General features: G+C 46.6%; 3 protein-coding genes across 5 annotated transcripts in view; 1 reads left to right on the top strand and 2 right to left on the bottom strand.

The window, feature by feature from the left end:
- Positions 1-7,810: 7,810 nt before the first annotated feature.
- LOC311115606 (synaptogyrin-3-like) lies at positions 7,811-11,103 on the bottom strand (the record flags this gene model as incomplete). Its single annotated transcript, XM_084190766.1, has 4 exons — positions 7,811-8,029; positions 9,173-9,318; positions 9,454-9,688; positions 11,002-11,103. The coding sequence occupies 4 exons, from the start codon at positions 11,101-11,103 to the stop codon at positions 7,811-7,813; spliced, it is 702 nt and encodes a 233-aa protein (XP_084046892.1).
- Positions 11,104-15,866: 4,763 nt separating this feature from the next.
- LOC311115593 (FAD-linked sulfhydryl oxidase ALR-like) lies at positions 15,867-23,939 on the bottom strand (the record flags this gene model as incomplete). The annotated part of the gene is made up of 3 exons (XM_084190754.1): positions 15,867-17,152; positions 17,517-17,731; positions 23,694-23,939. 3 exons carry the CDS (start codon positions 23,937-23,939, stop codon positions 16,990-16,992), a joined length of 624 nt encoding a protein of 207 aa, XP_084046880.1. The 3' UTR covers positions 15,867-16,989.
- The window catches only part of LOC311115592 (developmentally-regulated GTP-binding protein 2), a 40,392-nt gene continuing 39,417 nt past the window's right edge, over positions 23,595-24,569 (top strand). The window contains exon 1 of one of the 3 annotated variants that reach the window (XM_084190752.1): positions 23,595-24,189. The gene's annotated coding sequence lies outside the window, so the exon portion shown is untranslated. Of the gene's footprint in view, positions 24,447-24,569 lie in introns of all 3 variants that reach the window. The other 2 variants (XM_084190751.1, XM_084190753.1) reach the window with 2 other exon arrangements.

The raw sequence follows: 24,569 nt of genomic DNA, 5'->3' as shown, positions 1-24,569 counted from the left end.
ATCAAATGAATTCTCAAATCAAAACGCCTCTTTTAAATCAAATGAAGAATGTCACAGAATTCAACAGAACATTTTGTCACACCATATTACATGCATCACTTTTAAACTTATTTTAAAGGCTCAGGGCAGTCAAAAATGTGATTTTCCTGTGTTTGATATACAGTACCAGTCAAAAGATTTGGACACACCTACTCATTCCGGGGATTTTCTTAATTTTTTACGATTTTCTACATTGTAGAATAATAGTGAAGACATCAAAACTATGAAATAACACATATGGAATTATGTAGTAACCAAAAAAGTGTTAAACAATTCATATTTATATTTGAGATTCTTCAAAGTAGCCACCCTTTTCCTTGATGACAGCTTTGCACACTCTTGGCATTCTCTCAACCAGCTTCATGAGGTAGTCACCTGGAATGCATTTCAATTAACAGGTGTGCCTTGTTAAAAGTTAATTTGTGGAATTTCTTTCCTTCTTAATGCGTTTGAGCCAATCAGTTGTGTTGTGACAAGGTTGGGGGGGTATACAGAAGATAGTCCTATTTGGTAAAAGACCAAGTCCATATTATGGCAAGAACAGCTCAAATAAGCAAAGAGAAACGACAGTCCATCATTACTTTAAGACATGAAGGTCAGTCAATACAGAAAATGTCAAGAACTTTGAACGTTTCTTCAAGTGCAGTCACAAAAACCATCAAGCACTATGATGAAACTGGCTCTCATGAGGACCGCCACAGGAATGGAAGACCCAGAGTTACCTCTGCTGCAGAGGATAAGTTACATTAGAGTTACCAGCCTCAGAAATTGCAGCCCAAATAAATGCTTCACAGAGTTCAAGTAACAGACACATCTCAACATCAACTGTTCAGAGGAGACTGGGTGAATCAGGCCTTCATGGTCGAATTGCTGTAAAGAAACCACTACTAAAGGACACCAATAATAAGAAGAGACTTGCTTGGGCCAAGAAACACGAGCAATGGACATTAGACCGGTGAAAATCTGTCCTTTGGTCTGATGAGTCCAAATTTGAGATTTTTGGTTCCAACCGCCGTGTCTTTGTGAGACGCAGAGTAGGTGAACGGATGATCTCTGCATGTGTGGTTCCCACCGTGAAGCATGGAGGAGGAGGTGTGATGGTGTGGTGGTGCTTTGCTGGTGACACTGTCTGTGATTTATTTAGAATTCAAGGCACACTTAACCAGCATGGCTACCACAGCATTCTGCAGCGATACACCATCCCATCTGGTTTGCACTTAGTGGGACTATCATTTGTTTTTCAACAGGACAATGACCCAACACACAATCCAGGCTGTGTAAGGGCTATTTGACCAAGAAGGAGAGTGATGGAGTGCTGCATCAGGTGACCTGGCCTCCACAAATCACCCGACCTCAACCCAATTGAGATGGTTTGGGATGAGTTGGACCGCAGAGTGAAGGAAAAGCAGCCAACAAGTGCTCAGCATATGTGGGAACTCCTTCAAGACTGTTGGAAAAGCATTCCAGGTGAAGCTGGTTGAGAGAATGCCAAGAGTGTGCAAAGCTGTCATCAAGGCAAAGGTTGGCTATTTGAAGAATCTCAAATATAAAATATATTTTGATTTGTTTAAAACTTTTTTGGTTACTACATGATTCCATATGTGTTATTTCATAGTTTTGATGTCTTCACTATTATTCTACAATGTAAAAAATAAAGAAAAACCATTGAATGAGTAGGTGTGTCCAAAGTTTTGACTGGTTCTGTATAATTCCACGCTATGAGGTTGGAATAATACTGTGATGTTGATAATGCCATTTTAGTGTAAGCGCTATTTGAAAAGACCGCCTGAAATTTCTGCCTGTTTTGGTGGGATGGAGTTTTGGCCTTCCTGGTGACATCAGCAGGCGGTAAATTAGTTAATAGACCAATAAGAGAGTTCGAAACCTCTCTGCCAATAACAGCTAGTTTTCTCCTCACCACTCGGACCACTCCCAGACAGAAAGCTTGAGAAATTACTCTTGGCTAAGAAGCTATTTTTGTTTGTTTTCAATTAAAATGGTTAAAAAAAAGAATCACAGAAATGTACTTAGTTGTTACTCAGAAATGATTTGATATTTAAGATTTTTTTTTAACGGCTGCCTTGGACCTTTAAAACCTCCAGTCCCTAGGGGGCGCTGTTACACCACTAGTGGTACAGGGAGCAGAGTGCACGGTCCCTAGGGGGCGCTGTTACACCGCTGGTGGTACAGGGAGCAGAGTCCCTAGGGGGCGCTGTTACACCGCTAGTGGTACAGGGAGCAGAGTGCACGGTCCCTAGGGGGCGCTGTTACACCGCTAGTGGTACAGGGAGCAGAGTGCACGGTCCCTAGGGGGCGCTGTTACACCACTAGTGTTACAGGGAGCAGAGTGCAGAGTCCCCAGGGGGCGCTGTTACACCACTAGTGGTACAGGGAGCAGAGTGCACGGTCCCTAGGGGGCGCTGTTACACCGCTAGTGGTACAGGGAGCAGAGTGCACGGTCCCTAGGGGGCGCTGTTACACCGCTAGTGGTACAGGGAGCAGAGTGCAGAGTCCCTAGGGGGCGCTGTTACACCACTAGTGTTACAGGGAGCAGAGTGCAGAGTCCCTAGGGGGCGCTGTTACACCGCTAGTGGTACAGGGAGCAGAGTCCCTAGGGGGCGCTGTTACACCGCTAGTGGTACAGGGAGCAGAGTGCAGAGTCCCTAGGGGGCGTTGTTACACCGCTAGTGGTACAGGGAGCAGAGTGCACGGTCCCTAGGGGGCGCTGTTACACCGCTAGTGGTACAGGGAGCAGAGTGCAGAGTCCCTAGGGGGCGCTGTTACACCACTAGTGTTACAGGGAGCAGAGTGCAGAGTCCCTAGGGGGCGCTGTTACACCACTGGTGTTACAGGGAGCAGAGTCCCTAGGGGGCGCTGTTACACCGCTAGTGGTACAGGGAGCAGAGTGCAGAGTCCCTAGGGGGCGCTGTTACACCGCTAGTGGTACAGGGAGCAGAGTGCAGAGTCCCTAGGGGGCGCTGTTACACCGCTAGTGTTACAGGGAGCAGAGTCCCTAGGGGGCGCTGTTACACCGCTAGTGGTACAGGGAGCAGAGTCCCTAGGGGGCGCTGTTACACCGCTAGTGGTACAGGGAGCAGAGTCCCTAGGGGGCGCTGTTACACCGCTAGTGGTACAGGGAGCAGAGTCCCTAGGGGGCGCTGTTACACCACTGGTGTTACAGGGAGCAGAGTGCACGGTCCCTAGGGGGCGCTGTTACACCGCTAGTGTTACAGGGAGCAGAGTGCACGGTCCCTAGGGGGCGCTGTTACACCGCTGGTGGTACAGGGAGCAGAGTCCCTAGGGGGCGCTGTTACACCACTGGTGTTACAGGGAGCAGAGTGCACGGTCCCTAGGGGGCGCTGTTACACCGCTAGTGGTACAGGGAGCAGAGTGCACGGTCCCTAGGGGGCGCTGTTACACCGCTAGTGGTACAGGGAGCAGAGTCCCTAGGGGGCGCTGTTACACCGCTAGTGTTACAGGGAGCAGAGTGCACGGTCCCTAGGGGGCGCTGTTACACCGCTAGTGTTACAGGGAGCAGAGTGCACGGTCCCTAGGGGGCGCTGTTACACCGCTAGTGGTACAGGGAGCAGAGTGCAGAGTCCCTAGGGGGCGCTGTTACACCACTAGTGTTACAGGGAGCAGAGTGCAGAGTCCCTAGGGGGCGCTGTTACACCGCTAGTGTTACAGGGAGCAGAGTGCAGAGTCCCTAGGGGGCGCTGTTACACCGCTAGTGGTACAGGGAGCAGAGTGCAGAGTCCCTAGGGGGCGCTGTTACACCACTAGTGTTACAGGGAGCAGAGTGCAGAGTCCCTAGGGGGCGCTGTTACACCGCTAGTGGTACAGGGAGCAGAGTCCCTAGGGGGCGCTGTTACACCGCTAGTGGTACAGGGAGCAGAGTGCAGAGTCCCTAGGGGGCGCTGTTACACCGCTAGTGGTACAGGGAGCAGAGTGCACGGTCCCTAGGGGGCGCTGTTACACCGCTAGTGGTACAGGGAGCAGAGTGCAGAGTCCCTAGGGGGCGCTGTTACACCACTGGTGTTACAGGGAGCAGAGTCCCTAGGGGGCGCTGTTACACCGCTAGTGGTACAGGGAGCAGAGTGCAGAGTCCCTAGGGGGCGCTGTTACACCGCTAGTGGTACAGGGAGCAGAGTGCAGAGTCCCTAGGGGGCGCTGTTACACCGCTAGTGTTACAGGGAGCAGAGTCCCTAGGGGGCGCTGTTACACCGCTAGTGGTACAGGGAGCAGAGTCCCTAGGGGGCGCTGTTACACCGCTAGTGGTACAGGGAGCAGAGTCCCTAGGGGGCGCTGTTACACCGCTAGTGGTACAGGGAGCAGAGTCCCTAGGGGGCGCTGTTACACCACTGGTGTTACAGGGAGCAGAGTGCACGGTCCCTAGGGGGCGCTGTTACACCGCTAGTGTTACAGGGAGCAGAGTGCACGGTCCCTAGGGGGCGCTGTTACACCGCTGGTGGTACAGGGAGCAGAGTCCCTAGGGGGCGCTGTTACACCACTGGTGTTACAGGGAGCAGAGTGCACGGTCCCTAGGGGGCGCTGTTACACCGCTAGTGGTACAGGGAGCAGAGTGCACGGTCCCTAGGGGGCGCTGTTACACCGCTAGTGGTACAGGGAGCAGAGTCCCTAGGGGGCGCTGTTACACCGCTAGTGTTACAGGGAGCAGAGTGCACGGTCCCTAGGGGGCGCTGTTACACCGCTAGTGTTACAGGGAGCAGAGTGCACGGTCCCTAGGGGGCGCTGTTACACCGCTAGTGGTACAGGGAGCAGAGTGCAGAGTCCCTAGGGGGCGCTGTTACACCACTAGTGTTACAGGGAGCAGAGTGCAGAGTCCCTAGGGGGCGCTGTTACACCGCTAGTGGTACAGGGAGCAGAGTGCAGAGTCCCTAGGGGGCGCTGTTACACCGCTGGTGTTACAGGGAGCAGAGTCCCTAGGGGGCGCTGTTACACCGCTAGTGGTACAGGGAGCAGAGTGCAGAGTCCCTAGGGGGCGCTGTTACACCGCTAGTGGTACAGGGAGCAGAGTGCACGGTCCCTAGGGGGCGCTGTTACACCGCTAGTGTTACAGGGAGCAGAGTCCCTAGGGGGCGCTGTTACACCGCTAGTGGTACAGGGAGCAGAGTGCACGGTCCCTAGGGGGCGCTGTTACACTGCTAGTGTTACAGGGAGCAGAGTGCACGACAGACCAGGCTTTCTGGAGGTCCGTTATATTCAGCATTATATTCAACAAACACAAGACCTCTTAGATTCTAATATAATATACAATATGACTGTCAATACAGACAGTTAAATAATGTCCGGCCTTCACCTAGAGACACTGTACAAGATGGTGAGACAGGCTGGTTCAGACTGTCTCTGTAGAACACCTCTACTCAAACACCACCAACAGAAGAACGCTTTACTTGTCTTTCTTTTTCTTCAGACCTGAAACAACAAATACCAACACACACACACACACACACACACTGGGCAGTGAGGGTTGCTAGTGAGTGTGTGTGTGTGAGTGAATTGTCACCATGGTAACAATGGTCAGGGTTGTATTCCACAGAGCAAATAATCAGATTTCGAGAGACCCAGACCCAGGGTATATGCAGTAATAAAGAGTCATCATGGTATTTCTAGTTTATCTCTGGGTAGCTGACTGACTCATACTCTATGAAGGAAGGCAACTAGCAGGGCAGTTTGGCAGCTTCCAGAATGGGAACAAACAGCTTCTAGAATGTAAACAAACAGCTTCTAGAACATAAACAAACAGCTTCTAGAAAATAAACATTGAAAAGATTATAGAATGTAAGCAAACAGCTTCTAAATGTAAACAAACAGCTTCTAGAACATAAACAAACAGCTTCTAGAAAATAAACAGGGAAATTCTAGAATGTAAACAAACAGCTTCTAGAATGTAAACAAACAACTTCTAGAACATAAACAAACAGCTTCTAGAAAATAAACATTGAAAAGATTATAGAATGTAAACAAACAGCTTCTAAATGTAAACAAACAGCTTCTAGAACATAAACAAACAGCTTCTAGAAAATAAACAGGGAAATTCTAGAATGTAAACAAACAGCTTCTAGAATGTAAACAAACAACTTCTAGAATGTAAACAAACAACTTCTAGAATGTAAACATACAACTTCTAGAATGTAAACATACAGCTTCTAGAATGTAAACATACAGCTTCTAGAATGTAAACAAACAGCTTCTAGAACGTAAACATAAACAAGCCAGATTCATTCAAAATCTTCTGTGATGTTTGCGCACACTAGTTAGGGAACATCTGAAACCACTATTGCCTTCCATAGTACACTGGTGGTAAGGCTCAGCTGGCCATCAGTAATCCACTACATAGGGAATAGTGTATGACTGGTCTGCAGACTAGCTACTGGACGGAGGGAGATATTGCCCTTGGTCACGTTAACATCATAGTGGTGAAAGCTACTATCTCCAGGTCACTGTCAAGACACACAGGACAGTTTGGCACTTAGTCAGTCTCACAGAACATGCAGATAGCACACCTGACCCAAGAACAGGACATCCCCTTCAAAACATCACCATGGAGGTACTGTCCATGGAACTAGGTCCCCTCCGGCACTTCCAGCACTATGTTCTCTAGTGGATAGGACCTGGTATGTGGGGACAGAGAGGTGGGGACAGGGAGGGACAGGGAGGTGGGGACAGGGAGGGACTAGTCCTACTGTAGTAGGAGAGGGAGGGACTAGTAGGAGAGGGAGGGACTAGTAGGAGAGGGAGGGACTAGTAGGACAGGGAGGGACTAGTAGGAGAGGGAGGGACTAGTAGGACAGGGAGGGACTAGTAGGAGAGGGAGGGACTAGTAGGACAGGGAGGGACTAGTAGGAGAGGGAGGGACTAGTAGGAGAGGGAGGGACTAGTAGGACAGGGAGGGACTAGTAGGACAGGGAGGGACTAGTAGGACAGGGAGGGACTAGTAGGAGAGGGAGGGACTAGTAGGACAGGGAGGGACTAGTAGGAGAGGGAGGGACTAGTAGGAGAGGGAGGGACTAGTAGGAGAGGGAGGGACTAGTAGGAGAGGCAGGGACTAGTAGGAGAGGGAGGGACTAGTGGGACAGGGAGGGACTAGTAGGAGAGGGAGGGACTAGTAGGAGAGGGAGGGACTAGTAGGAGAGGGAGGGACTAGTAGGAGAGGGAGGGACTAGTAGGAGAGGGAGGGACTAGTAGGAGAGGGAGGGACTAGTAGGACAGGGAGGGACTAGTAGGAGAGGGAGGGACTAGTAGGAGAGGGAGGGACTAGTAGGAGAGGGAGGGACTAGTAGGACAGGGAGGGACTAGTAGGAGAGGGAGGGACTAGTAGGAGAGGGAGGGACTAGTGGGAGAGGGAGGGACTAGTGGGAGAGGGAGGGACTAGTGGGACAGGGAGGGACTAGTAGGAGAGGGAGGGACTAGTAGGAGAGGGAGGGACTAGTAGGAGAGGGAGGGACTAGTAGGAGAGGGAGGGACTAGTAGGAGAGGGACTAGTAGGAGAGGGAGGGACTAGTAGGAGAGGGAGGGACTAGTAGGAGAGGGAGGGACTAGTAGGAGAGGGAGGGACTAGTAGGAGAGGGAGGGACTAGTAGGAGAGGGAGGGACTAGTAGGAGAGGGAGGGACTAGTAGGAGAGGGAGGGACTAGTAGGAGAGGGAGGGACTAGTAGGACAGGGAGGGACTAGTAGGACAGGGAGGGACTAGTAGGAGAGGGAGGGACTAGTAGGAGAGGGAGGGACTAGTAGGAGAGGGAGGTGACACTAATATATGGGGACCTGGTATGTGGGTGCGGGGTCATCTAGCCCCTCAGTGAACGGGGGGCTCTGGTAGTTGTCGCTGGGCTCGATGGCGCCCCCGGTGGTGGTGGTGGGGGGGAGGTATGGCGTTACCGGGGCGACTCCGTCCAGATGGTCCGTGGTGAAGAGGGTCATGTCTGTTCCCAGGAGATACTTCTGGACTGCACGAACCGTCAGACCAGCCTGGAAGAAGAGGAAGAAGGAGAATTTTTTTATTTATTTTTTTATTTCACCTTTATTTAACCAGGTAAGAAGCCAGTTGAGAACAAGTTCTCATTTACAACTGCGACCTGGCCAAGATAAAGCAAAGCAGTGCGATAAAAACAACAACACAGAGTTACATATGGGGTAAAAAACATAAAGTCAAAAATACAACAGGAAATATATATACAGTGTGTGCAAATGTAGCAAGTTATGGAGGTAAGGCAATAAATAGGCTATAGTGCAAAATAATTACAATAGTATTAACACTGGAATGATAGATGTGCAAGAGATGATGTGCAAATAGAGATACTGGGGTGCAAAAGAGCAAAATAAATAACAATATAGGTATGAGGTAGTTGGGTGGGCTAATTTCAGATGGGCTGTGTACAGGTGCAGTGATCGGTAAGGTGCTCTGACAACTGATGCTTAAAGTTAGTGAGGGAGATAAGAGTCTCCAGCTTCAGAGATTTTTGCAATTCGTTCCAGTCATTGGCAGCAGAGAACTGGAAGGAAGGGCGGCCAAAGGAGGTGTTGGCTTTGGGGATGACCAGTGAGATATACCTGCTGGAGCGCAGACTACGGGTGGGTGCTGCTATGGTGACCAGTGAGCTAAGGTAAGACAGGGATTTGCCTAGCAGTGATTTATAGATGGCCTGGAGCCAGTGGGTTTGACGACGAACATGTAGTGAGGACCAGCCAACAAGAGCGTACAGGTCACAGTGGTGGGTAGTATATGGGGCTTTGGTGACAAAACGGATGGCACTGTGATAGACTACATCCAATTTGCTGAGTAGAGTGTTGGAGGCTATTTTGTAAATGACATCGCCGAAGTCAAGGATCGGTAGGATAGTCAGTTTTACGAGGGCATGTTTGGCAGCATGAGTGAAGGAGGCTTTGTTGCGAAATAGGAAGCCGATTCTAGATTTAACTTTGGATTGGAGATTCTTTATGTGAGTCTGGAAGGAGAGTTTACAGTCTAACCAGACACCTAGATATTTGTAGTTGTAGAATGCCACAGTGCAGTGGCCCTGGAGCTGCTATAGGGGGTCTGTATGGACCCAGGTGAGGACGGAGAAGTGTGTGTGTGTGTGTGTGTGTGTGTGTGTGTGTGTGTGTTCGTACCCAGGTGAGGACGGAGAAGAATGAGAAGGTTATAGAGGCCCTGGCTGCGTCCGCCCCCTGGTTGAGTGGCAGGTCGTCGGGGGCGGTCCTAGACCACTGATTGGTCAGGAAACAGAAACTCACAAACCACAGGAACGTCCAGAAACCTGAAAACAACCAATCACAGCACGCAGTCAGAGGACAGCCAACCAATCACAGCACACACACAAGGTTGACATTTTCCTCCAACTTTCATTTAAATAAAAAGTAAATGTCTGTTTTGTATGAGTGTTGTAGCCTACCGGAAACGCCGACCTCCAGCATCACAACCTTCTTCCTGTCTTTAATAGAGCTGATCTGCTGAAACTTGACATCCACCAGGAAGAAGAAGGAGCACAGCAACAAGCCCCCTACACCACAGAACACTCCGTAGTTACACGCATCCCCGTTCTTATTGAACACGCAGTGGAGACGTTCACTACCCAGGTTCACGTAGCCTTCATTCACTATCGAGGCAAACACCACCAGGGAGAAAACCTGAGGAGAGGAGAGGAGAGGAGATGCACCTGAGCCAACCAATAACAACAATTACATACTTATTTCATTTTATTAATTACATAAGAGAGGTATAACATTTATTTGTTATTTGTAAACTCAGGTTCCCTTTAATCTAATAGGTTTTGATTGAAGATAATATGCCATTTAGCAGACGCTTTTATCCAAAGCGACTTACAGTCATGGGCGCATACATTTTTACGTATGGGTGGTCCCCGGGGGATGGAACCCACTACCTTGGCGTTACAAGCGCCGCGCTCTACCAGCTGAGCTACAGAGGACCAATGTAAGATCTGATAACATTCAGTTTTTAAAAAAAAATATGCACAAATAGAGAAAATCAGAAAGGGGGCAAATCCCCTTTTCACTGCCCTGTAGATCACACACTCTTCCCTCTGTAGTAAAACTACCGCGTCACTATAACGACAACCACCGGGGGAATGATCGACCTGGCGAATAGAGAGAGAAGATGAGACGCCACGATAACGACAACCACCGGGGGGTTGATCGACCTGGCGAATAGAGAGAGGGGATGAGACGCCACTATAACGACAACCACCGGGGGGATGATCGACCTGGCGAATAGAGAGAGGGGATGAGACGCCACTATAACGACAACCACCGGGGGGATGATCGACCTGGCGAATAGAGAGAGGGGATGAGACGCCACTATAACGACAACCACCGGGGGGTTGATCGACCTGGCGAATAGAGAGAGGGGATGAGACGCCACTATAACGACAACCACCGGGGGAATGATCGACCTGGCGAATAGAGAGAGAGGATGAGACGCCACTATAACGACAACCACCGGGGGAATGATCGACCTGGCGAATAGAGAGAGAGGATGAGACGCCACGATAGGGGCGGTGGAATGTTCCATATCTCAAACACATGGCGACACACAGACTATAATAATAATAATAATAATAATAATGTGATCTAGATAATGCTTTAGGCCAAGAGATAGACATGATAAAGATACATGTATCTAAACGCAACAGTCTAACCAGCCCGTTATCATCCTAGCTACCTAATTCAATACATTTTACCGCCACATCCATTTTGACATTATTTCAGATCTGTTTTAGAAAACGACATGAGGTCTAAATCATGGATCTAATCTGAACGGGATGGACCGTTATTCGACAGCCTCCGTCTCCCATGGACCCCGCCCATCTATTAGCTTACTGCCGTTTCCAGCCTCTATCTGTGGTGCTCCACGGAGCGATCCCCCCCCCGCCCCCGCCACGGAGGACGCCCCGACAGACTCCCGTGCTCTCTCGGTCTCTTACCCAGGACAGGACCCTGAGGATGGTGGTCGGCTGCTTGATGAAGGGAACCGGGTCGAAGGCAGCACCCGCAAGGCCCGCTCCGAACGATCCCACCCCGTCCATCTTCTCTCTCTCTCTCTCTCTCTCTCTCTCTGTTCTCTGGGTGCGCTACCTTGCGTCAGGCTCCAGGCTCGGTTTGGTACTGTCTTGTAGTGTAGCGAAGGGTCCTGAGCGCACACGACGTGCACGCTGCTACTGTGCGGGGGCGTGCTAGACCTAGCGGGAATACGCACAGGGCTGCTGTGACGTCAACACAGCGGTAGCATCTACTGTTAAGGAGCTATAGGAGGAAGGAGGTCTGGACTATACATCTGTTGAGGAGCTATAGGAGGAAGGAGGTCTGGACTATACATCTGTTGAGGAGCTATAGGAGGAAGGAGGTCTGGACTATACATCTGTTGAGGAGCTATAGGAGGAAGGAGGTCTGGACTATACATCTGTTGAGGAGCTATAGGAGGAAGGAGGTCTGGACTATACATCTGTTGAGGAGCTATAGGAGGAAGGAGGTCTGGACTATACATCTGTTGAGGAGCTATAGGAGGAAGGAGGTCTGGACTATACATCTGTTGAGGAGCTATAGGAGGAAGGAGGTCTGGACTATACATCTGTTGAGGAGCTATAGGAGGAAGGAGGTCTGGACTATACATCTGTTGAGGAGCTATAGGAGGAAGGAGGTCTGGACTATACATCTGTTGAGGAGCTATAGGAGGAAGGAGGTCTGGACTCTGTTGAGGAGCTATAGGAGGAAGGAGGTCTGGACTATACATCTGTTGAGGAGCTATAGGAGGAAGGAGGTCTGGACTATACATCTGTTGAGGAGCTATAGGAGGAAGGAGGTCTGGACTATACATCTGTTGAGGAGCTATAGGAGGAAGGAGGTCTGGACTATACATCTGTTGAGGAGCTATAGGAGGAAGGAGGTCTGGACTATACATCTGTTGAGGAGCTATAGGAGGAAGGAGGTCTGGACTATACATCTGTTGAGGAGCTATAGGAGGAAGGAGGTCTGGACTATACATCTGTTGAGGAGCTATAGGAGGAAGGAGGTCTGGACTATACATCTGTTGAGGAGCTATAGGAGGAAGGAGGTCTGGACTATACATCTGTTGAGGAGCTATAGGAGGAAGGAGGTCTGGACTATACATCTGTTGAGGAGCTATAGGAGGAAGGAGGTCTGGACTATACATCTGTTGAGGAGCTATAGGAGGAAGGAGGTCTGGACTATACATCTGTTGAGGAGCTATAGGAGGAAGGAGGTCTGGACTATACATCTGTTGAGGAGCTATAGGAGGAAGGAGGTCTGGACTATACATCTGTTGAGGAGCTATAGGAGGAAGGAGGTCTGGACTATACATCTGTTGAGGAGCTATAGGAGGAAGGAGGTCTGGACTATACATCTGTTGAGGAGCTATAGGAGGAAGGAGGTCTGGACTATACATCTGTTGAGGAGCTATAGGAGGAAGGAGGTCTGGACTCTGTTGAGGAGCTATAGGAGGAAGGAGGTCTGGACTCTGTTGAGGAGCTATAGGAGGAAGGAGGTCTGGACTATACATCTGTTGAGGAGCTATAGGAGGAAGGAGGTCTGGACTCTGTTGAGGAGCTATAGGAGGAAGGAGGTCTGGACTATACATCTGTTGAGGAGCTATAGGAGGAAGGAGGTCTGGACTATACATCTGTTGAGGAGCTATAGGAGGAAGGAGGTCTGGACTATACATCTGTTGAGGAGCTATAGGAGGAAGGAGGTCTGGACTATACATCTGTTGAGGAGCTATAGGAGGAAGGAGGTCTGGACTATACATCTGTTGAGGAGCTATAGGAGGAAGGAGGTCTGGACTATACATCTGTTGAGGAGCTATAGGAGGAAGGAGGTCTGGACTATACATCTGTTGAGGAGCTATAGGAGGAAGGAGGTCTGGACTATACATCTGTTGAGGAGCTATAGGAGGAAGGAGGTCTGGACTATACATCTGTTGAGGAGCTATAGGAGGAAGGAGGTCTGGACTATACATCTGTTGAGGAGCTATAGGAGGAAGGAGGTCTGGACTCTGTTGAGGAGCTATAGGAGGAAGGAGGTCTGGACTATACATCTGTTGAGGAGCTATAGGAGGAAGGAGGTCTGGACTATACATCTGTTGAGGAGCTATAGGAGGAAGGAGGTCTGGACTATACATCTGTTGAGGAGCTATAGGAGGAAGGAGGTCTGGACTATACATCTGTTGAGGAGCTATAGGAGGAAGGAGGTCTGGACTATACATCTGTTGAGGAGCTATAGGAGGAAGGAGGTCTGGACTCTGTTGAGGAGCTATAGGAGGAAGGAGGTCTGGACTATACATCTGTTGAGGAGCTATAGGAGGAAGGAGGTCTGGACTATACATCTGTTGAGGAGCTATAGGAGGAAGGAGGTCTGGACTATACATCTGTTGAGGAGCTATAGGAGGAAGGAGGTCTGGACTATACATCTGTTGAGGAGCTATAGGAGGAAGGAGGTCTGGACTATACATCTGTTGAGGAGCTATAGGAGGAAGGAGGTCTGGACTATACATCTGAGGCACAGTGGATAGGAGACTCAGACTGGCAGGTATAATAGCCCAGTGGTCAGACAGCAACGTGTATAGGGCAGGGTCAAGCATTCCAAACGCTTGTTCAATAACAGTCACATGTATTATTGGGCATCACTCCTCTCCACTCTGTGGTCCAGTAGGCTATCCTGTCAGAGTCACGGTACTCTGGTTGCGGTTCTCAGCTCTGGCCACCAGGGGGAAGCAGAACTCTGCTGTCAACATGAACCACATCACCTCTTCTGTAGAAACACTATATAGATCATCCACTAACATCCACTATATAGATCATACACTAACATCCACTATATAGATCATCCACTATATAGATCATCCACTATATAGATCATCCACTAACATCCACTATATAGATCATCCACTAACATCCACTATATAGATCATCCACTAACATCCACTATATAGATCATCCACTAACATCCACTATATAGATCATCCACTAACATCCACTATATAGATCATCCACTAACATCCACTATATAGATCATCCACTAACATCCACTATATAGATCATCCACTATATAGATCATCCACTAACATCCACTATATAGATCATCCACTAACATCCACTATATAGATCATCCACTATATAGATCATCCACTAACATCCACTATATAGATCATACACTAACATCCACTATATAGATCATACACTAACATCCACTATATAGATCATCCACTATATAGATCATCCACTAACATCCACTATATAGATCATACACTATATAGATCATCCACTAACATCCACTATATAGATCATCCACTAACATCCACTATATAGATCATCCACTAACATCCACTATATAGATCATACACTATATAGATCATCCACTAACATCCACTATATAGATCATCCACTAACATCCACTATATAGATCATCCACTAACATCCACTATATAGATCATACACTATATAGATCATCCACTAACATCCACTATATAGATCATCCACTATATAGATCATCCACTAACATCCACTATATAGATCATCCACTAACATCCACTATATAGATCATCCACTAACATCCACTATATAGATCATCCACTAACATCCACTATATAGATCATCCACTATATAGATCATCCACTATATAGATCATCCACTAACATCCACTATATAGATCATACACTATATAGATCATCCACTATATAGATCATCCACTATATAGATCATCCACTGTATAGATCATCCACTATATAGATCATCCACTATATAGATCATCCACTATATAGATAATCCACTCCCCAAACATATGGAAGAAGGTACGAAGAAGGTAGCCCAGCTCTGTGGAGTGTACGGCTTAAAGTGGTCCTATGGACAGATACTCCAATCTCCGCTGTGGAGCTTTGCAGCTCCTTCAGGGTTATCTTTGGTCTCTTTGTTGCCTCTCTGATTAATGCCCTCCTTGCCTGGTCCGTGAGTTTTGGTGGGCGGCCCTCTCTTGGCAGGTTTGTTGTGGTGCCATATTCTTTCCATTTTTTTAATAATGGATTTAATGGTGCTCCGTGGGATGTTCAAAGTTTCAGATTTTTTTTTATAACCCAACCCTGATCTGTACTTCTCCACAACTTTGTCCCTGACCTGTTTGGAGAGCTCCTTGGTCTTCATGGTGCCGCTTGCTTGGTGGTGCCCCTTGCTTAGTGGTGTTGTAGACTCTGGGGCCTTTCAGAACTGGTGTGTATATATACTAAGATCATGTGACACTTAAATAAAGTCCACCTGTGTGCAATCTAACTAATTATATGACTTCTTATTTAGGGGCTTCATAGCAAAGGGGGTGAATACATATCCACGCACCACTTTTCCGTTATTTATTTCTTATAATTTTTCATTTCACTTCACCAATTTGGACTATTTTGTGTATGTCCATTACATGAAATCCAAATAAAAATCAATTTAAATTACAGGTTGTAATGCAAGAAAATTGGAAAAAGCCAAGGGGGATGAATACTTTTGCAAGGCACTGTAATAAGTTGCATGGAATCACTGTGTGCAATAATAGCATTTAACATGATTTTTGTATGACTACCTCATCTCTGTACCCCAACACATACAATTATCTGTAAGGTCCCTCAGTCGAGCAGTGAATTTCAAACACAGAATCAAACCCTTGAGCATGGTGAAGTTATTAATTACATTTTGGATGGTGTATCAATACACCCAGTCACTACAAAGATACAGGTGTCCTTCCTAACTCAGTTGCCGGAGAGGAAGGAAACCGCTCAGGGATTTCACCATGAGGCCAATGGTGAATTTAAAACAGTTAGAGTTTAATGGCTGTGATTAGGAGAAAACTGAGGATGGATCAACAACATTGTAGTTACTCCACAATACTAAGCTAAATGACAGAGTGAAAATATTCCAAAACATGCATCCTGTTTGCAACAAGGTACGAAAGTAAAACTGCAAAGCGTTATGTTTCAGGCAAACACAACACTGAGTACCACTCTTCATATTTTCAAGCATGGTGGTGGCTGCATCATGTTATGGGTATGCTTGTCAACGGCAAGGACTAGGGAGTTTTTCAGGATAAAAAAAGAAACGGAATGGAGCTAAGCACAGACAAATTCCTAGAGGAAAACCTGGTTCAGTCTGCTTCCCAACAGACGCTGGGAGCCAAATTCACCTTTCAGCAGGACAATAACCTAAAACACAAGGCCAAATATACACTGGAGTTTCTTACCAAGAAGACATTGAATGTTCCTGAGTGGCCTAGTTACAGTTTTGACTTAAATCGGCTTGAAAATCTATGGCAGACTTGAAAATGGTTGTCTAGCAATGATCAACAACCAACTTGACAGAGCTTGAAGAATTATAAAAATAATAATATGAAAATATTTTACAATCCAGGTGTGCAAAGTTCTTAGAGATTTACCAGAAAGATTCACAGCTGTAATCTGCCAAATGTGATTTTAACATTGACTCAGGGGTGTGAATACTTATGTAAAATGAGATATTTCTGTATTTCCTTTTCAATACATTTGCTAAAATATCTAAAAACACATTTTCACTTTTGTCATTATGGGGTCTTGTGTGTAGATGGGTGAGGGGGAAAAAAACCAATGTAATCCATTTTGAACTGAGGCTGAAACACAACAACATGTGGAATGAGTCCAGGGGGGTATGAATACTTCCTGAATGCACTGCACAACAGATTGATAGTGTGCATCATTTTGATATGGACAGAGCAGAGAGATCCGTAGCCAATCAGAAAATATAACATTTTTCTCTGTCTCAGATGCCATATAGTTCCCTAAACAGTACTATATATGGGGACAGGGTGTCAAATAGACGTCTTCTGTATCTCTGAGTTCCCAGCTATAGTAACGAACAAATCAATTAAATCAATCAATCAATCAATCAATGGATTGATCAGTCACAGCTCCCATCCTTCCATCCGTCCCTCCACCGCTCATCCACGCGGGAACAGTCAAACCGCTGCTTCCCCAGCCGAGCGTTAACGTCGTTATGGATACCACACAGCCACTGGGAGAGGGCATGACGACTACTGGCGTCTGGCTGATTGGTCTTCAACCTTGAGGAAACAGGAAGTGATGTCATTAGTAAACACTGTGGTCGGGGTTCCTGCCTGGATCTGACAATGCCTGGATAGGTATTTAACACATCAGCTAACCACATATGATATAGCAATCTGACGCCCGACTGCATAGTGGATTACGTGACATGCAATGCAACTCCTGGGTATCTAGTTGGACAGGAAGTGGACCTGTGTCTGCTGCCAGTCACCCAGCCATCTGTGACCTTTAACCCACTAGAACCAAATAATACAAACGCTCAACACCAGCCACAAAAGCAGCTAACGTAACACACGTTAACATAACACCTAACCCCATGACCTCTGACCTCTAACCCACGACCAAAAACACCTGACCCCTGACCTTGTCCGCAGGTCCTCAGCACACTCCTGGCAGGGGAAGACCTTAGAGAAGAGGTTGATGAACTGTCCCATGTCTGTCTGCTGTCTGGGGGAGGGCCGGTCTGGGTAGTAGGCTGCCATGGTGTGCAGGAAGGACCAGGTGTTACGCCCTAACTCTTCCCTGTCCAGCGGACACTCCGGCTGCCGCTGGGGCTCCACGCGCTCAGCCTGGGCCACCTACACACACACACACACACACACACACACACACACACAGGGAGACAGACAGACAGACACATTCTGCTTGACTGACTGGTCTGATGGGCATTACCAAGTCATCATTACACAACATGATGAAACGCAGGCAGAGTTAGTGGGGCTATCCACACTGACATCGTTCAGGTTTACTGATCTAAATAGGTCTTCTAGGACTAGATAATAACCTTGTTTCTAATCTAAATAGGTCCTCTAGGACTAGATAATAACCTTGTTTCTAATCTAAATAGGTCCTCTAGGACTAGATAATAACATCGTTTCATCAACATTTTCGTGAACAGTAGAGCCCTGGCTGAGTCATAACAACGTGACCGTTTCCAGAGGAGTCCACGAGGCAACAGTTTATCAGCTCCATAAACAGTTTATCAGCTCCATAAACAGTTTATCAGCTCCATAAACAGTTTATCAGCTCCATAAACAGTTTATCAGCTCCATAAACAGTGACGTTTGTCTCAAACAAGTAGCTTTACGGTAGGTTTGGCGCTAATAAACTTCAGTCAAGAGGACAGTCCGTCAGTTTCTAAAGGCCAAATTGAAAGAAACGCGTGTTTTTTACTCGAGTGAACGAGCGTGTACACGCTGGAATTAAGAATGCACGTTAGTTGAAACGGGCCGCGAACGTCAGTACGCGGTAAAGCCACGTAACGCCCCGGCCGCCCAGAGTGGCAGGTTCTGTTGTGTCCTTCCCTAGAAGTGAGGACGGAGATAATAGCAACATCATATTCAGTGCTGTCTAATATGAGTATAATGAAGCCTGTTTCTTTGTGATGTTTTCTGTCCTCGGATACAGAGAGCTGTGGAAGCCTGTCCGCAGATGAAGAGGTCCCAGTGAAGAGCGGTGGTTCTCTGTCCTGGTCCCGGGGACTCAAAGGGGTGCACGTTTTAGTTTTTGCCTTAGCCTTACACAGCTGATTCAAAGGATCAACTCATCATCAAGCTTCAAGTGGTATTTATGTATTCATTTGTGATGCTATCCTTGATATGATCCTGCTGTTGTCACATGCACATGATTTGTTATAAGAGATATTATACTTTAGTAATCCACAATGACCTGGTCATGTAAAAGTCGAATAATGACATTATCTTCCATATTCTTACAGATAATGAGCATTTTGTAAAGTATTCAGACCCCTTCCCTTTTTTTCCACATGTTGTTACGTTACGGCCTTATTCTAAAATGGATTTAATCATTTTCCCCCCTCATCAACCTACACACAATACCCCATAATGAAAACAGTTATATTGTTATATATTATAACGACAAAGCGAAAACAGGTTTTTAGAAATGTGTGCAAATGTATAAAAAATATTTTTAAAAATAGATTTACATAAGATTTACATAAAATAATTAAATACCTTATTTACGTAAGTATTCAGACCCTTTGCTATGAGACTCGAAATTGAGCTCAGGTGCATCCTGTTTCCATTGATCATCCTTGAGATGTTTCTACAACTTGATTGGAGTCCACCTTTGGTAAATTCAATTGATTGGACATGATTTGGAAAGGCACACACCTGTCTATATAAGGTCCCACAGTTGACAGTGCATGTCAGAGGAAAAACCAAGCCATGAGGTCGAAGGAATTGTCCCTAGAGCTCCGAGACAGGATTGTGTCGAGGCACAGATCTGGGGATGGGTACCAAAACATTTCTGCTGGTTGAGAGAATGCCAAGAGCGTGCAAAGCTGTCATCAAGGCAAAAGGTGGCTACTTTGAAGAATCTCAAATATAAAATATATTTAGATTTGTTTAACAATTTTTTGGTTACTACATGACTCCATATGTGTTATTTCATAGTTTTGATGTCTTCACTATTATTCTACAATGTAGAAAATAGTAAAAAAATTAAGAAAAACCCTGGAATGAGTAGGTGTGTCCAAACTTTTGACTGGTGCTGTATATGAATTACAAAATCAGCCTTTAACTAGTTAAATCATGTGTTCTAGTCTACTGCAGCGTTACAATGTGTAACCATTGATGTCCCAGGACCAGGATCGGTAAACACTGTTGAAGTGTATAATTGTAATACATACAGAATCATTCAGAGACTGGAGTGTGATACTCCTGGTATTGGATATGACTGAAAAATAACGTCTCACAGACATTCATACCTGAACCGCACCTTTATTTGCCAAGGTAGAGTACATTTTACATTTTAGTCATTTAGCAGACGCTCTTATCCAGAGCGACTTACAGGAGCAATTAGGGTTAAGTGCCTTGCTCAAGGGCACATCGACAGATTTTTCACCTAGTCGGCTCGGGAATTAGAACCAGCAACCTTTCGGTTACTGGCACAACGCTCTTAACCACTAAGCTACCTACATGATCAGTGAATATATTCAATGTACAGGCTACAATGTGGGGAAACTCATGCTTGGTAATAACTACATGTATATACCACGTGCATCCTTGGCACAATATTCTACTCAATCCATAGACTTCATTGATGCCATTCAAAGTGTTTTACAACTGGCTATGATAGCGGAGGTTCATAGCTTTATTTGTATTGATTTATTTCACCTTTATTTAACAAGGTAAGCCAGTTGAGAACAAGTTCTCATTTACAACTGCGACCTGGCCAAGATAAAGCAAAGCAGTGCGATAAAAACAACAACACAGAGTTACATATGGGGTAAACAAAACATAAAGTCAAAAAATACAACAGAAAATATATATACAGTGTGTGCAAATGTAGTAAGTTATGGAGGTAAGGCAATAAATAGGCCATAGTGCAAAATAGTTACAATTAGTATTAACACTGGAATGATAGATGTGCAAGAGATGATGTGCAAATAGAGATACTGGGTGCAAATTAGCAAAATAAATAACAATATGGGGATGAGGTAGTTGGGTGGGCTAATTTCAGATGGGCTGTGTACAGGTGCAGTGATCGGTAAGGTGCTCTGACAACTGATGCTTAAAGTTAGTGAGGGAGATAAGAGTCTCCAGCTTCAGAGATTTTTGCAGTTCGTTCCAGTCATTGGCAGCAGAGAACTGGAAGGAATGGCGGCCAAAGGAGGTGTTGGCTTTGGGGATGACCAGTGAGATATACCTGCTGGAGCGCAGACTACGGGTGGGTGTTGCTATGGTGACCAGTGAGCTAAGGTAAGACAGGGATTTGCCTAGCAGTGATTTATAGATGACCTGGAGCCAGTGGGTTTGGCGACGAATATGTAGTGAGGACCAGCCAACAAGAGCGTACAGGTCACAGTGGTGGGTAGTATATGGGGCTTTGGTGACAAAACGGATGGCACTGTGATAGACTACATCCAATTTGCTGAGTAGAGTGTTGGAGGCTGTTTTGTAAATGACATCGCCGAAGTCAAGGATCGGTAGGATAGTCAGTTTTACGAGGGCATGTTTGGCAGCATGAGTGAAGGAGGCTTTGTTGCGAAATAGGAAGCCGATTCTAGATCTAACTTTGGATTGGAGATGCTTAATGTGAGTCTGGAAGGAGAGTTTACAGTCTAACCAGACACCTAGGTATTTGTAGTTGTCCACATACTCTAGGTCAGACCCGTCGAGAGTGGTGATTCTAGTCGGGTGGGCGGGTGCCAGCAGCGTTCGATTGAAAAGCATGCATTTAGTTTTACTAGTGTTTAAGAGCAGTTGGAGGCTACTGAAGGAGTGTTGTATGGCATTGAAGCTCGTTTGGAGGTTTGTTAGCACAGTGTCCAATGAAGGGCCAGATGTATACAAAATGGTGTCGTCTGCGTAGAGGTGGATCTGAGAGTCACCAGCAGCAAGAGCGACATCATTGATATACACGGAGAAAAGTGTCGGCCCAAGAATTGAACCCTGTGGCACCCCCATAGAGACCGCCATAGGTCCAGACAACAGGCCCTCCGATTTGACACATTGAACTCTATCTGAGAAGTAGTTGGTGAACCAGGCGAGGCAGTCATTTGAGAAACCAAGGCTATTTAGTCTGCCAATAAGAATGCGGTGATTGACAGAGTCGAAAGCCTTGGCCAGGTCGATGAAGACGGCTGCGCAGTACTGTCTATTATCGATCACGGTTATAATATAGTTTAGGACCTTGAGCGTGGCTGAGGTGCACCCATGACCAGCTCGGAAACCGGATTGCATAGCGGAGAAGGTACGGTGGGATTCGAAATGGTCGGTGATCTGTTTGTTAACTTGGGTTATGTTCATAGCTAATATTGACATTATAATATTGACATGTAACAGTCATTTTCTGCCATTAATGATTGACTGGTGGAAGCAATTAAAACTCCTGTTCTGAACTAATATTTATACCAAACGTTTTAGGGTCCAAACACAGATCTACTACACATCCATAGGCATACAGGTACAGTGAGGGAAAAAGTATTTGATCCCCTGCTGATTTTGTATATTTGCCCACTGACAAAGACATGATCAGTCTATCATTTTAATGGTAGGTTTATTTGAACAGTGAGAGACAGAATAACAACAAAAAAATCCAGAAAAAAACGCATGTCAAAAATGTTATAAATTGATTTGCATTTTAATGAGGGAAATAAGTATTTGACCTCTCTGCAAAACATGACTTAGTACTTGGTGGCAAAACCCTTGTTGGCAATCACAGAGGTCAGACGTTTCTGGCAGTTGGCCACCAGGTTTGCACACATCTCAGGAGGGATTTTGTTCCACTCCTCTTTGCAGATCTTCTCCAAGTCATTAAGGTTTCGAGGCTGACGTTTGGCAACTCGAACCTTCAGCTCCCTCCACAGATTTTCTATGGGATTAAGGTCTGGAGACTGGCTAGGCCACTCCAGGACCTTAATGTGCTTCTTCTTGAGCCACTCCTTTGTTGCCTTGGCCGTGTGTTTTGGGTCATTGTCATGCTGGAATACCCATCCACGACCCATTTTCAATGCCCTGGCTGAGGAAAGGAGGTTCTCATCTCCCGAGTGGCGCAGTGGTCTAAGGCACTGCAGTGCTAGCTGTGCCACTAGAGATCCTGGTTTGAATCCAGGCTCTGTTGTAGCCGGCTGCGACCGGGAGACCCATGGGGCGGCGCACAAGTCATCCAGGGTAGGGGAGGGAATGGCCGGTAGGGATGTAGCTCTGTTGGTAGAGCATGGCGTTTGCAACGCCAGGGTTGTGGGTTCGATTCCCACGGGGGGCCAGTATGAAAATGTATGCACTCACTTAACTGTAAGTCGCGTCTGCTAAATGACTAAAATGTAAATGTGAAATGAATGGGAAGCGGTGTTTCACCGCGCGGTGCCGCCCACTAGTGTTCACAGGCCGTCCTGCGCTTCAAATGACAAAACAAGTCTATTTTCCTCATGTCTACGCGAAGCAATGCTGGTCAAGTGAGCAGATAAATTGTCTGAAAATAGACTGTTTGTGCATTGTTACGTCTGGAATTGTGACACGTATAGTTAAACATGGGTCTATTTAGTGTTGATACGTTTAGCTGCCAGTGCCAATAATACATATCTGAAAACAATTAACTTTATGCCTTCCTTTATTGATTTCGAGTACAGGCATTTACCCTTGGCAGGCGGCTGGGAAAGTCGAGGAACTCCATTCAAGAGAGAATACTGTTATCTAGAAAGAAGGAGACCAGCTAAATTCTTTATAAACCGCTAGGGTGTTTTAGCTAGAACTTTCCTCACTTTCATGACCAAATATAACAGGAGGCAGGTACGGTGGCTCCCGGTGGTTCCCGGTGGTTCCCGTATCCGTATGAGTGAAAAGGAACACACAACAACCATTCACAAGGGCTACATAGCGAACATAACAAATACAACGGTTTATTATGGATTCTCCTGATAATTACGTTGGCATACGCTACGCAGTGTATGTGAATTGACTCTCGCTCGCAAAATTTGACGTAATTGACGGCTTCTTTTCTGTGTGATTTGGGCTTAACTGTAGTTGATGTTTCTCACAGTCTGCCTGGCTGCTCCCCGTGGTGAACCCAGCTCACCTGTGACGCTGCTGCTGCTGGGCTCTGCGGCGTTTTCTGGACCTTCATCCACGACTTGAAGTCGGTACAAGCCCTGCACGGCTTCTTCTTCGGTTCTCCGGTCTGCTCCGGGTCCTTACCGGGGCTGGCCTCCGGGGGCCTGCCGGTTATGATGGGGAACCTCTGGACCGCGGGCAGGCTCGCGGTGGATGATCCTCCGGTGGACGCGGCCATGTCCGCTGTGTAACTGTGGGATGGATCTGTCATCGGAACAGAACTGAAGGACGCTTCCGTTATAACGCTTTATAACTACTCCTCCATGTGTTCTGTACATGACACCCGGCCTCTATTTTCACCAACTACACATGTCTGAATTAATTCTAAACTTGTAGGACAGTAAGTCCACTCGAACAGTGTTCTGTAAACTATTAGAGAATTGACTAGGAAATATATTTCCAGGTAGTTAGATGTTTTGTTCCCCACCGGATTGAAAAGAGAACGGAACCCTCCAGTTCCGGTTTGTGATGTCATTTTTCTATGCATGCAGCTGAGCCGAACACATTTAAAGTGTATATTTCATAGATATTACTACATGCTAATCAGTTTTTGTGTTTGTTTGTTAACTTCTTTGTTTTATAGTTAAAATCTGTAGTTTTCATTTGATTGACCAATTATCGTGGTTATCCTTTTCACCACTTGGCTAACACAGAAAGCTAACGCTAGTTAGCCCGGTTATTGTGGAGGTGCAGTGCTAACACGTTTCATTCACAGGAGGTTGGTAGCACCTTAATTCGGGAGGACGGGGGGGGGGGGGGGCTCGTGGTAATGGCTGGAGCGGAATGGTGTCAAACACATGGTTTCTATGGGTTTGCTCGTCCATTCGCTCTGTTCCAGCCA

The sequence above is a fragment of the Coregonus lavaretus genome (assembly GCF_964263955.1).
Source record: "Coregonus lavaretus genome assembly, contig: HAP1_SCAFFOLD_145, whole genome shotgun sequence".
Classification (NCBI taxonomy): Eukaryota; Metazoa; Chordata; class Actinopteri; order Salmoniformes; family Salmonidae; genus Coregonus; species Coregonus lavaretus.
The sequence above is the reverse complement of the archived record's forward strand: the minus strand, read 5'-3'. Positions and strand labels throughout refer to the sequence as shown.